The sequence below is a fragment of the Giraffa tippelskirchi genome, chromosome 5 (assembly GCF_054371585.1).
Source record: "Giraffa tippelskirchi isolate mGirTip1 chromosome 5, T2T-mGirTip1v1.2.pri, whole genome shotgun sequence".
In the NCBI taxonomy this organism is placed as follows: domain Eukaryota; kingdom Metazoa; phylum Chordata; class Mammalia; order Artiodactyla; family Giraffidae; genus Giraffa; species Giraffa tippelskirchi.
Window position 1 is genome coordinate 112,757,563 of NC_137279.1, and position 13,735 is coordinate 112,771,297.

General features: G+C 44.6%; 2 protein-coding genes across 4 annotated transcripts in view; one reads left to right on the plus strand and one right to left on the minus strand.

Annotated features, from left to right (window-relative positions):
* The first annotated feature begins 1,529 nt into the window (after positions 1 to 1,529).
* Positions 1,530 to 4,802, plus strand: GSTM3 (glutathione S-transferase mu 3). Of its 3 annotated transcripts, none has more exons than XM_081487052.1 (8): positions 1,530 to 1,925; positions 2,037 to 2,112; positions 2,677 to 2,741; positions 3,407 to 3,488; positions 3,578 to 3,678; positions 4,009 to 4,104; positions 4,193 to 4,303; positions 4,605 to 4,802. In XM_081487052.1, exons 2-8 carry the CDS (start codon positions 2,055 to 2,057, stop codon positions 4,701 to 4,703), a joined length of 612 nt encoding a protein of 203 aa, XP_081343178.1. In that variant the 5' UTR covers positions 1,530 to 1,925; positions 2,037 to 2,054; the 3' UTR covers positions 4,704 to 4,802. The 3 variants fall into 3 exon arrangements, with proteins under 3 accessions (XP_081343178.1, XP_081343177.1, XP_081343179.1); XM_081487051.1 differs by having other exon boundaries at positions 1,530 to 1,660; XM_081487053.1 differs by lacking the exon at positions 4,193 to 4,303 and having other exon boundaries at positions 1,530 to 1,660.
* Positions 4,803 to 9,714: 4,912 nt separating this feature from the next.
* The window catches only part of LOC145505340 (glutathione S-transferase Mu 1-like), a 28,861-nt gene continuing 24,840 nt past the window's right edge, over positions 9,715 to 13,735 (minus strand). The window contains exon 7 of the mRNA XM_081487059.1: positions 9,715 to 10,550. Within this exon, the coding sequence (XP_081343185.1) occupies positions 10,500 to 10,550 (51 nt within the window). The 3' untranslated portion in view covers positions 9,715 to 10,499. The remainder of the gene's footprint in view (positions 10,551 to 13,735) is intronic.

Below are 13,735 nucleotides of genomic sequence, written 5' to 3' on the forward strand. Positions count from 1 at the left end.
ACGAATTGAGAGAGTAGCATTGACATAAATACACTATCGTGTAAAATAGCTAGCTAGTGGGAAGCTGCTATATAACACAGGGAGCTCAGCTTGGTGCTCAATGGTGACCTAGAGGGGTGAGATGGGGGTGGGATGGCAGGGAGGCACAAGACAGAGGGGATCTATATACATATAGTTGATTCACCTTGTTTTACAGCAGAAACTAACACAACATTGTAAAGCAATTATGCTGCAATAAAAAAAGAAGAAAAGATCTTCCCATAGTCACTCAGTTGAATCTGTCCATGACCCTAACACTTCCAAAATATCCTGTTTTTTGACTGCCTATCTCATTCCCTCAAGTTCCTGGCCTCAGAAAATTATCTCTCCTAGCTAGTAACACTGGATAAGAAAGCAAATACTGTCCCTCACAAAATAGAACAAAGGTGAGACCCTTAAGATTTGACTGTCAAGAGCCAAAGTTAACCAGAAAAGTTAATTTGGGGGAATGAGGAGAGGCGATATTGACACATTGTCTTCTGGGGCTTCACAGAGCTGAAGGAGTCCTACAAACGGGGAAAACTTCCAGAACCAGGTAAAAAAGTATTTTAACCCAGGGCTCCCCAGATTTCCCAGCAAAGACTGCGATGAGGTGAGACTGTTTGGATATCCGAGCGCAGAGGATCTAGCACAAGTTGGGCTATTACACAGACCTAGTTTTGAATTCTAGGCCACCCATGGACACTTGAAATTAGAAAGGCAACTCACCCTACCTCTCCACGCCTCGCTAATCTTCTATAAAATTGGTGTAACAGCTACTTCACAAAGTTGTTGTGAAGCTTAAATTGGAATAAATTAGCTAGCATACATGAAATACCTAGACTATTGACTAGCATATCATAGGTTTTCAATAAGCATTAGTCTTATATGCCAAGTTAATTTGTGACTGGCCTGTTATCTTAGGAAGAGAAATCCAAACATTATAAATTCATCTGTCCCAATGCATTTGTACTTTTTTCCTTTCTTCTTTTAGTGAACTGTCCTTTTAAAAAGTTTTATCTTTGCTACACCCAAACTAGGGGGAAATGTGATTTCCCACGCCTAGCCTAAGGGGTCTAGGAGCTCTGTGTTCTAAGTGTCTGTGCTGCAGAGGCCAGGCCAGGCACCTACTCAGTGGCTCAGAACTCCTCGCCATCCACACTTTATGCACACGCCAAAGAGAGCGATTCCCTGGTGGCCAGCCTCTGTCGACTCCTGGTGCTTGCCCACTTCCCCCCTAGTTTATAGCAACTAGGGTAACAGGGTCCTCACGGCCTGGACTGATAGGGCTCAGCCCCATCCTACTCTAACTGAACTATTAAACAGAGTGCGGCTTCACGCGCGGAAAGTACAGAGACTCAATCACAGGGCCCGGCCATTCTCCTCACGGGTCTAGCCTCGGGAGTATCCTCGCTCAACGCCAGGAACTGCAGAAGTCGCGCGGGCACGCGGCCAAGTGGACACTCGGAGAGTGGGGAGGGGGCGAGGGAGGGGGAGAGGACGGTGGGGGCGGAGTCAGGGCGCGCACGTTGGCACCCACTACCTACGTCCGGTATAAAGCTGTGCGCGAAGGCACACCAGCGACATCGACATGGCTTCGTCAAAGTCGTCTATGCTTCTAGGTTACTGGGATATTCGCGGGGTGAGTGCCGTCTCAGCGGCCAAGCCGCTCGGTCTGGGAGACTGACGCGGAGGTAGCGGGGGTCCTCTTGTTCAGCGGTCTCCGAAGCCAAACCTCCTGCGCCGCGCTGCGCAACGGCGCGCGGCCGGCCCTCTGCTAGCTCCCGGGCCGCGGAGACGCTGTCCTGGGGGAAATGGGCTGAGGGCAGCAAGCCGGCCCGGGGTAGGTCTCGGGGAGCTGCTTAACCACCCCCATCCCGGCGGGATGCGGCGTCTCGGCAGCCCTGGTAGGGACGTTGGCGGGTGGGGGGTGGAGGATGTGGGGGGTGGGAGGGAAATGGCGCAGATGCTGACCGAGAGCTTTCCCCCACCCCCACCCCTCTGCCCCGACCCATCAGCTGGCGCACGCTATCCGCATGCTCCTGGAGTTCACCGATACATCCTATGAAGAGAAAAGATACACGTGCGGGGAAGGTAATGCCTCACTAGGTGCCACTGCGACGCCGCGTTGAGCCGAGCAGGTCTTCCAACTGTTCCTGTCTTCTTGTGCCCACAGGGTGGCATCATGGCAGGGTCTGGTGGGACTTCTGCCACCAGTTACCTGGGAGCTCTCTGCTGTGTTTAGTGTGGGGAGAGAGCTGGGAATTCTCTTGCCATAGCCCAACTCTGCCTTAACACTGATGGTAATGGCTAAGCTTTTGGGGTCTGGATATGTGAGGTATTGGGCTTCCCAGGTGGCGCTAGTGATTAAGAACCCGCCTGACAGTGCAGGAGACATGAGATGTGGGTTTGATCCCTGGGTAAGGAAGATCTCCTGGAGGAGGGCATGGCAACCCACTCCAATATTCTTGCCTGGAGAATCCCATGAACAGAGGAGCCTGGCAGGCTACAGTCCACAGGATCGCAAAGAGTCGGCCACACTGAGGCGACTTCGCACGCTTGTGAGGAATTGGAATTAGAGTGTGTCTCTAAATCTTTCCACGCTCCTCAGGTGGGATATTAAGCTGGTTGGATCCCACTTTACTCTTTCTCTTACAGCTCCTGACTTTGATAAGAGCCAGTGGCTGGATGTGAAATTCAAACTAGACCTGGACTTTCCTAACGTAGGTGGTTTTAGGGGAAGAGGGGGCAGAAGGGAGGGCCTTCAGCTATATCCTTGCTCCTTTCTTCTCTACTCTAGTGGTTTGTAGAATAAGGGCTCTTCATCTCGATAGAATAGATAGAATGCAGGGGGTCCTTATACATTTGCATTTCTACTAATCACTAGCTAAAAGTTAACAGTTCCTTCTGTTGTGAATGTAGGCAATGTGACCTTGATTATTAGCCAAGCCTGTGACTTTGGGTATTTTTGTATTATATGTGCTGCAGATATTATAAATAAATATTATTTACACTTATCATACTTTGAAAGTATGATAGTCATTACATCTTCTTGTTATTTAATCCATTATAGGCACATATTACTCTTACAATTTTGTTCAATATTATATAAATTATGTAAATATGTGTAATTTGCTTTATGCATTTAAAAGCCTAATTCAGAGAAAAAGTCCATAGTGTGCACATACCCGTACACAAACACACACACAGTAAAGCACTCCTTTCTAGAATCAAGTGTAGACTCAGTTGCTACCTTTTACTTTCTTTCTTTCTCCTAACACAGCATTTTCTCTCTACTCTTCTCTTCCCTGCAAGTCTTCTTTCCCAGGAGAGAGAGGCAGGGAGGCAAGAGTCAGGTTGTTCATTTGGCCTGTCCTTTCCTTTCCAGCTGCCCTATCTCATGGACGGTAAGAACAGGATCACCCAAAGCAACGCCATCTTGCGCTACATCGCCCGCAAGCACAATATGTGTGAGTAGGGCAGGGCTGGTGATGTGAGGGCTGCTCACCTGGGAATGGATAAGGCCAAGGGTGATGGCTACATGTCATTTGGCCTACAGGTGGTGACACTGAAGAGGAAAGGATTCGAGTGGACATCATGGAAAACCAAGTAATGGATTTTCGCATGCAGCTTGTACAACTCTGCTACAACCCTGACCATGTGAGTTTCCTGAGCAGGAAGGCATCAAGAAAAAGGAGCCTTTAGGAACTCAAGGGTTAAATCTGCCCCATTCTACTGCTGCTACCTTCCCACCAAGTCTGTCAGAATAGGAAACAGAGCCCTTATTTCTGGAGGATTTGTTCATCATGTAACTCTGGTGTTGGCCCTTCTTCTTCCCACATCCCTTCTTTCCATCCTACCACCTCTCCCTGAAGGCATGGAGAGGAAAGCACCGGGAGAAAGCACTGCTAAGTGTCCATCACTGGCCCATGCCCTGATTCATGGAGATGATGGCAGCTGTTCTCACTTTTGCTTTTACTTCTCCCCCAGGAAAAACTGAAGCCTCGGTACTTGGAACAGCTACCTGGACAACTGAAACAGTTCTCCTTGTTCCTGGGGAAATACTCATGGTTTGCAGGAGAAAAGGTAGAAGAAGGGAAAGGGAGGGGATCCTTTTCTGTCTCTGCAGGTATTAATGAACTCCCCAGACCTGATGATCTTATTGTCCCTGTAGCTCACCTTTGTGGATTTCCTCACCTATGATGTCTTAGATCAGAACCGTCTGTTTGAGCCCAAGTGCCTGGATGAATTTCTGAATCTGAAGGCTTTCATGTGCCGTTTTGAGGTGATGCCCCTTGCACCTTTCTCTTAAAAAACAGACTGCCCTGGGCCCTCAAGGGACCCCATTGTTGTATATGCTTGCCTAACACCAACTTTTGCCTAAAGGGATCAGTGGTTGGACACCTCTAAACCTTTAAGTCTTGGGAAGGCCCTGGCTTCTATACCTTGAAGACACTGTTTACAAGAAGTGGTGGGGATGAGGGACATGGGGGTGGAGTCAGGCAGCATGCGAGTGCTACTGTTTTGAAATGGGTCTTTTGGCCTGGGTTAGAGTCTTTATAAGATTTGGTGTGCTTTCCCTTCAGGCTTTGGAGAAAATAGCTACCTACATGCAGTCTGACCGCTTCCTTAAGATGCCTATCAACAACAAGATGGCCCAGTGGGGCAACAGGAGAATCTGCTGAGCAGGAGGCAGACTTGCACTGCTTGTTTTGTTCCATTCCATGCCTTCCGTACCTGTACTTCCTCTTTCACACTCTTTTCAATAAATAGCATTCAGGCTACTGGTGTCCAGCTTGATTTCTGTTGGGAATAAAGGCCGAAGGAGAGTAAGGACTGTATGTACCCCATGTGAAGACTTGGTGAAGTCTTCAGGCAAAATTGTGTGGTAGATTTGGAAAGATTTCAAGTAAAATTGTCAGGGATAGTTGTGGAAGATTTCAAGTAAAATTGTGTGGTACCATGGACTCGAAAGAACTAGAGATCAGATACAGACCCCTGTGTATGTGATAAAGATACTTCAAACTGGTGGACTAACCAGTTTATAGGAATAGGACAGTTACTGAGCAATTAAAAATAATAGATTCCTACCTTATCCCATTCACTAAAATTAGTTCATCTGGAGTTTAAGACCCAATGTTAAACACAAAGCTCTAGAAGTATTAATGAAAATGTATGAAAATTTGTGATCATAAGGTAGAAAAAGTTTCTCTAAATACAACATTTTAAAAGCTATAAAGGGAAAGATTTTATAGATTTACCATTATTCCAGATTGTAAAAATTTTTTATGACAAGGGATAACTAAGCAAAATTAAATGGCAAATGAGATAAAAGACCAGTATAGAGACTATTATAAAGAACTCTTAAATCATTAAGGCATTCCAGGTATTTTTTTTTAATTGACATAATTCATCATGCCATACAATAGGTCCTTATTATTTATTTTATATATAGTAGTGTGTGTCTGTTAATCCCAAACTCCTAGTTTATTCCCTCCCATTGCTCCCACCTTTTCCCTTTGGTAACCATAAATTTATTTTCTGTGTTCATTTGTATCAATTTTTTAGATCTACATATAAGTGATATCATATGATACTGATCTTTCTCTGACTTACTTTGCATGATAATCCCTAGGTCCATCCATGTTGCTGTTTTAACAACAAATAGGGTTATTGTTTCATTCTTTTGTTCTGTCTGAGTAATATTCCATCGTGTACATGTACTACATCTTCATCCATCTGTCGGTGGACATTTAGGTTGTGTCCGTGTCTTGGCTGTTGTAAATAGTGCTGCTAGGAAGATTGCAGTGCATATATCTTTTCAAAGTAGAAATTTCGTCTTTTCTGGGTGTGTGCCCAGGAGCGATACTGCTGGATCATATTGCAGCTCTAGTTTTTTAAGGAACCTCCATACTGTTCTCTGGGCTTCCCTGGTGGTTCAGACAGTAAAGAACCTGCGATGCAGGAGATGGGGTTTGATCCCTGTGTTGGGAAGATCCCTTGGAGAAGGGAATGGCTACCCACTCCAGGATTCTTGACTGGAGAATCGCATGGACAGAGGAGCCTGGTGGACTACAGTCTATGGGGTAGCAAAGAGCTGGAGACAACTGAACTACTAACACTTTCACTTTCATGCTGTTCTCCATATTGGCTGCACCAGTTTATAGTCCCACCAACAGTACAGGATGGTTCCCATTTCTCTACACCCTCTTCAGCATTTATTATATGTAGATTTTTAATGATGGTATTCTGACTGGTGTGAGGTGATATCTAATTATGGAGGTAACTCAGTTTTTAAAAAGTGAACAAAAGCTATGGACAGATGATTTATGGAAATAGAAATATTGATGGCCCAAAAGTTAAAAACATGTTTATAATTCAAGAAATTGAAATTTATACCAGTAAGACGACCATTTTTCAATGAACAAATGTAAAGTTTATAAAGTATTGGAAAAGCTTGGGAAATTGACAAGGATTTCAATGGCACCCCACTCCAGTACTCTTTTGCCTGGAAAATCCCATGGATGGAGGAGCCTGGCAGGCTTCAGTCCATGGGGTTGCTAAGAGTCGGACACGACTGAGCAATCACTTTCACTTTTCACTCTCATGCATTGGAGAAGGAAATGGCAACCCACTCCAGTGTTCTTGCCTGGAAAATCCCAGCGACGGGAAAGCCTGGTGGGCTGCCATCTATGGGGTCGCACAGAGTCGGACACGACTGAAGCGACTTAGCAGCAATAGCAGCAAGAGGACCATTTTTCAGATGAATAAATGTAAAGTTTATAAAGTATTGGAAAAGCTTGGGATATTGACAAGGATTTCTTGCTGGTGTACACTTTTTCCCAGGACTCATTTCTCCAGGGACTGAAGGGCCAATTTCCCATTTCTTTGCCTCTTCCCTGTGGTGAACAGACTTTAAAATGGCCCTCATAATCCCACCTTCTGGTACTCAGGCTCTTGTGAAATCCTCTCCCTTTGAGTGTGGGCAGGACCTATGACTTCTTCTAATAAACTACAGCAAAAGTAATATGATGGGGAGATGTGGCTCCCCCAGGTCCCAACTGCCCCTGACTCTGGTTCTAAGATGGGCAAGAAGAGAATGCTCTCACAATGGCCACCTTCAAGCAAAGAAGGAAAGTGGACACCCTGTCACCTCAGAGGCACAGAGATTGCACAAGTGTGAAACTAGTTGACTAGTGATGGGTTTGTGCAAGTAGCATCAGTAAGAACTTTTTAAAACAAAAGACTTGTGATAGCTGAATGTGGTGGAGAAGTTCCCCCAAAAGTAGAGAACTTCATTTGTATTTGTTATTGAGCAACTAGATAAAGGCATTTCCAGTTCAGAAGGAAATAGCTTATGTGATTCAAGAAAAATTTGTAGAGTTATTTCATGGATGGGATAGGTGATGTGTACAGAAATGGATCTGCCTTTAAAAGTAGTTTAAGAGCTTATTAAAACACCTGGACTTGGTACAGAAATTGCATTTTCCTTATCCCTCAGCTGCAGGACTAGGTGGTACGGTGAGCCATGTGGATCAAAGGGATTTTAGGAGTCCAGGTGGATGGTAGAGGAGAAGGGAGGAAGTAACATTTAGCCAGTGATTTTCCTAATGTGTAAGTTTGCTCATGTCACTCTGCTGCTTGAATATGGCTAATGGCTTCTTAGGCTTTTGGAAAAAGACAGTCTCCTCCAGTTTGCAAAACCCTTCATAGCCTGACCTCTGCTTCCTCTCCAGCTACATCTCTTGGCAGATGTCTGTCCCTTTCCCTGGAGCACTGGGTTCTAGCTTTTCTGAATATCCTAGACTCCAGAGTCAGGCTGCCTGGGTTGGGATCCAGGCCTTGCTACAGTAAACTCTGACCTCCTGTGCCTTCTCTGACAAACGAACCCCCCCTCACTGGACCTTGTCAGGAAAGAGTCAGTATTTCTAAAGTGTTTAGAATGGATGAATGTTACATAAACTTACAGATTATCTAAAAGCACCATGTTCTTTTATCTTCACGCTTTTGCACTTGGTCTTCTCTGCATGGAATGCTTTTGCTCTGGCCAACTAAGCCTGCATAATGCCTATTCACCATCTAAGGTAAACTGAGAAAGCCCCTACCTAGGGGGAGCCACAACTGATAATCCCTCTGGGAAGTATTAGTGATGGTCACCAATGATTTATGATTGTTTCCTTTTTAGAGAAGTGTCACTCCCTCTTGAACTTACATGTAACTTTCTGACTTGCTTTGGCCAATTAAACGCAGTGGAAATTACACGTTTTCCAGGCAGAAGCTATAAAAGCCAGTGTTGGAGTAACCATATCTACTTCAGACTGCTATGGAAGCCTCCATCAGTCTGGGTCTCTGACAGACCACGAAAACCAGGGGCTGTTGACTGCAGTGGACAGGAAGGATGAGCAAGAAATAAACATTAAGCCACTGAGATTTGGTTTCTCCTGAGTGAAATTCCTCTACCTCCCACCCAGCTAATTTCAGTGCACTGACTTTAAATTCCTGTTCCTATAGGAATCAATGTTTTCCTCTGTCAGCACTTACTGAACTCTAATTGCTGGCTTAAATGTCTGTCTCTGCCATTGAACAATATATTGCCTGAGAGCAGGGACTGTGACTTGAGCAAATTTTATTTGGAGCTTGTGTAGAGCCTGACACAAAGTAGACACAACAATGCATTGATTCCCTTCTAATGAAAATGGAAAGAATAAAGAAGAGTTTGCTTCAGAAAAGTACTTAATGGTCTCAAGGAACCTTAAGAATTTCACTCTGTTCTGGTTGGGAGATAGAACACAACATGGAATGCCCTGTTCTTGAAGCAGATAGCAGAAGTGCTTGGAGTGAGCACAGAAGATCAGGTTCAGGGAGTCCCAGAGATTAGCAAAGAACTCTGAGGCTGGAGAGTGGGTGATGAGATTTCATGGTCTGGTCTCTGCTTGCTTAGGCCAAATTGTAATGAAACATTGCTGAGGACCAGCAGGTATGAGCTCTTTGTGTTTGGGGAGGATTTTCAATAGAAATAATTATAGGTGTGTCACACGTGAGACTTAAATCCAGAAGAAAAGATTAAATAGATGTATGTATGTTTGAATTTCAAATGAATAGGTGCTGCTATGCAGAGGACACATAAAGACAAAGGGCCAACCTGAGGTTATTGTCACTAGAAGGAGTGTTTACAGTGGTAGGGAGAGGTGGGACTAGAACCAACAGGATAATTTGCACGCTGGGTGAGACGTTTGAGGGAAAATTAGGCTAGATCTGTATTTTATCTTCTGTGGTGTCATGTTTCCAATAGTACTAACAGATTTTTGTAAACAATGTCTGAAACCCTATCTGCTTCTTTCCAGAATTATGTTTAAAATGGGAAGAAAAGTAGAATGTAGGAAATGCAGAGTGGCTGTTGGGTCTTTTAGACAGGACTGTGCTTTGTCAGGGGCTTGTGTTGGGAAGAGTTGGGAAAAGCCAGATCTGATTAACAGAAATAGAATAATGGGCATATTCTGGAAGACTTGTTCTGGAATCCACCAGGACTGGACCTTCTTCTTTGCTTCCAAGTCTTGAGTTGCTATATAGAGCAGGCTGGTCTCTGTGTGTCTGTCGTCAGTCAGGTGGTAGACTAATAAAGTGGGGTGACAGTGAACCTGAAAGTGAGGTCACCAGAGGGATGGACACAAGAGCTGATTCAGGGAATAACTTTAGTTTGCTGGTATCGATGTTTAGTGGAAAAGCTTTATTATGCAGTATCTCTTTGGAATCTCTCACCATAGAAGGGTATATGTATGGTAAAAAACAAAAAACAAGTGCTCAATCATGTCCAACTCTTTGCAACCCTATGGACTGTGGCCTGCCAGTCTCCTCTGTCTATGGGATTTTTCCAGGGAAGAATACTGGAGTGGGTTGCCATTTCCTTCTCCAGGGGATCTTCCCAACCCATGGACTGAACCCACATCTCCTGCATTGGCAGACGGATTCTTTACCATTGAGCCACCCGGGAAGCCCCTATATATGTGGTAGGTAAAGGCAAAATAGCTTATTTGCAAATATGAGTGTAGGCTGTTTTCTATTAAATTACAGAGCTCATCTAATTTTTCTTTTTTTCCACCTCCCGTTCCCTTACTATTTCATATGGGCTGAATTGGGAGTCATTGACATTATGCTTTAGTCTGGCATTTTCAGAATATCAATATGAATGTTATCCCAAGATGCCAGACTTGGAGCTGGGTGCCATAGTTGATGACACTGGGTTGTCCCTGTTTTGGTGAAAGAGGGTGGATGCATTTTTGTTTGTACAGGGATGGTTGTATTATGGTAGATGTGAGTATCCTGTTGTGGTGATGGTAGTGATGATTGGAAACGCACATGTGCAAATGGATGTTTCTGTTCGGCATCTGTCCTCTGCATCTTTTAAACATCCTTCTCACAGGAGGGGAATTTCTCACAGTACAGGTCCCACCTCGCCCAGGTAGAAGACTGCTAGTTGACTCTCAATATCCATGTCCCCATCTTCTGTTGTCACAGAATCTCATGATGAAGTTCTAGCCAATGAGATATAAATAGAAGTGTTATATGTTACTTCCAGGAAGTTTTTCTGTAAGAGGGAAAGAGCAAGACCCATTCATCTTTCTCCCTCCTGTTGTTTGCAAAGCAGATGTGACAGGGCTTTAGCAGCTGTTTTGTGTCTCTGAGGCGACATAGAGAATGGAAAACACCCATTCAGGATGATGAAGCATAAAGTTAAAAAGCTAAGTCACTAAGACTACTATGAAGCCAACGTTCCCAGTGCTTAACTATCTACCTCCAGAGCTTTTTTCACATGAGAAATAAACTTCTGTCCTATTTAAATCGCTGTTTTTTTGTATATATATAATTTTTGGCTATGCAGAGTCTTTGTTGCTGTGTGTGGGCTTTCTCTAGTTGTGGTGAGTGGGGGCTGCTCTATACTTGCAGTGCACTGGCTTCTTGCAGTGGCTTCTCTTGTTGCAGCTCATGGGCCCTAGAGCACAGGCTCAGTAGTTGTGACACATGGACTCAGTTGCCCTGCAGCATGTGACATCTTCCCAGACCAGAGATCACACCCATGACCCCTGTACTGGTAGGTGGACTCCTAATCACTGGACTGCCAAGGAAGTCTGTAAGCCACTGTTATTATTTAGTTATATAGAGCAGAACTTAATCCTAATGAATTCATCTGCTTTTCCAGCCTCGCTTGTGGCTGAGGTATAGGCCTGTGACCTAGGTTCTATTAACTGCACACAGTAGTATGGGACCTCAGTTCTAAAGAAGCAGACCTGAGCATTTATCTGGCACAGGTAGTGGTGGAGGAGTCAGGATGTTGGAGGCAGCAGTGATGAGACATTCACATCCGGTACCACATGACACAGGTAGGAGCTCCAGCATCTGTACCCCGCAGTGGCTGTTGGGTCATCTCTAGGACAGCCCTACATGTGGTTAGGCATACTTCTTAGTTACCCAGCTTCCAATGCCAACTCTTTGGCCTCCCCAGGGATTCAGTGAGCTACCGATACCTTTAAAAAATTATTTTCCTGTTTCAACAAGGAACACTAAAGGATACGCCACTCCCCTTAGGTCTATCTGAAGATAGAGAGCTTATCTTTAATACTTTGGTTTCTCTCCTCCCTGCTTGAAACCACTGCCTTAAACCCAAAGTTTCTTCTTGTCTTGGGTTTAACCTTTATCCTCTCTCTCCTGGGTATGGGAGAGACTGCAGCTGGCCACCAAATCTATTTTTCTGATGAAATATGTGTCTACCCTTGTGACTAGGTAAAGCCACACCTCTGATCACAAATGGAATGTGATCAGTTGTGATGTTTGCAACTTCTGCCTCACTTGTATACTGGGAAGTTGCTTCCTTAGGTTTGTTCTGTTTTCTTTCCCGTACTCACATTACAGCTGCTACCAAGGAAATAAGGAAGCAACCTTGCTAATAGCAGAGCCGCAGGATGGAACAAGCCTGAGTTCCTCAGTAACTTCATGGAGCGTAGCTGCCTCAACAGCCTGGCCTATTCGTCATGGGACATGAAAGAAGAATAAACTTCCATTTTCTGTAGGCTGCTGGCTTGGGATCTCTATCAGCTTCATCTTTCTCTGCTGAAAGAACAATGATGGAGGAATACTAGGCATGGAACTTGTATTAATAGCAGGTAATTTCAGGTCAATGCAGGAGACACCGGTGCACATGATGGTCAGGATCCAGGGATAAGCCAGGAACTTCTTGTAATGCAGCCCAGTCTCTTGACTTGACACAGACCACCTCCTAACTGTGCCCCTTGATTCTGCTTTAAGAGTCCTTGGGCATCTGTGATAGTGTGGGTCCCAGCACTCTGAGGCCAGTGCTTCAGGGGTCCCTCTGGTTCATGTAAACCCTTTAAGAGTGAAATTCCCATTTCCCCCAGGCCTATGGGGCCCCTGCAGGTACTCCCCACTGGCCTTCAAAGCCAGATGCTCTAGGGGCTCATCTTTCCAGTGCTGGACTCCCAGGCTGGGAGCCCGTTGTGGGGCTCAACTCTCACTCACGCTTTACAAGCAGTCTCCTGCCCCCAGCTGCAGAGTCATGCCACAGTTCTGGGGACCTCACAACTAGGGTGGAGCTCAATATGTCTACCTCATCACCCTTTAGGATCTTTATTAACTTTTAAATAATGTCATACATTTATATATAAGATTAGATTGGTTTTTTTTAAAAAAAAAAACCTGTTTATAGTCCATATTTCAATAAAATTATGTTGGTAGTGAACAAAAACAGTTCCCCTATGGGAGAACCTGGGCTTCCCGGGTGGCGCTAGTAGTAAAGAACCTGCCTGCCAATGCAGAAGATGCAGGTTTGATCCCTGGGTCGGGAAGACCCCTTGGAGGAGGAAATGGCAACCCACTCCAGTATTCTTGCCTGGAGAATCCCATGGACAGAGGAGCCTGGTGGGCTACAGTCCATGGGGTCACAAAGAATCAGACATGACTGAAGTTACTTAGCCCACAGGCATGGGAGAACCTATGCAATATAATGATTCTCAAGTTAGTGGGTCACCCCCATGGGAGGTATGGGATTTCATGATATCAGGAGTCCTCCCCACCTACCTGTCTTATTGTGGTTCCTTCTTTATGTCTTTTAGTTATAGAAGATGTTTTCTGGTAGGTCCCAGTCTTTTTGATTGATGCATCTTCTGCAGATGGTTGTGATTTTTGTGTGCTCATGAGGGAAGGTGAGCTCAGAGTCTTAATACTACACCATTGGCTGCTCTCTTTTACTGGAATTTTTTTTTCTATCATACCAGTTTTATCTTTAATCATTTAATTCTTAAAGACTTTACAATTATTCTTACTGTCATCTGTTTATTTAAACTGCAAGGAATAACCATCTGGAGAATTGCTCAACAGAATATTTCTCTAAAGTTAATCCTTGTTTTGAGCTAAGACTTGAGGCTATGCCTCAGGTATCGAGGCAGTACTGCAGTTTGCAGGTCCAGGTATCCTGATATAAAATGGCACTCCACCTTTGACCACACAGAGTGGCTACACTAGACCTGCCCACTTCAGGTCAAGTTATACAAGGGCCCGTTACAGCCTTCTCAGTGCTTAAGTTAATGAGACCTAATGGCTTTCCCCCAGACTTGTAGATTTTAAATCTTCTGAAATTTATTCTTTACCTCAAGTGGCTGAAATAACTATATCCAGACGTCTAAATTCATATAATGACTGTACACTT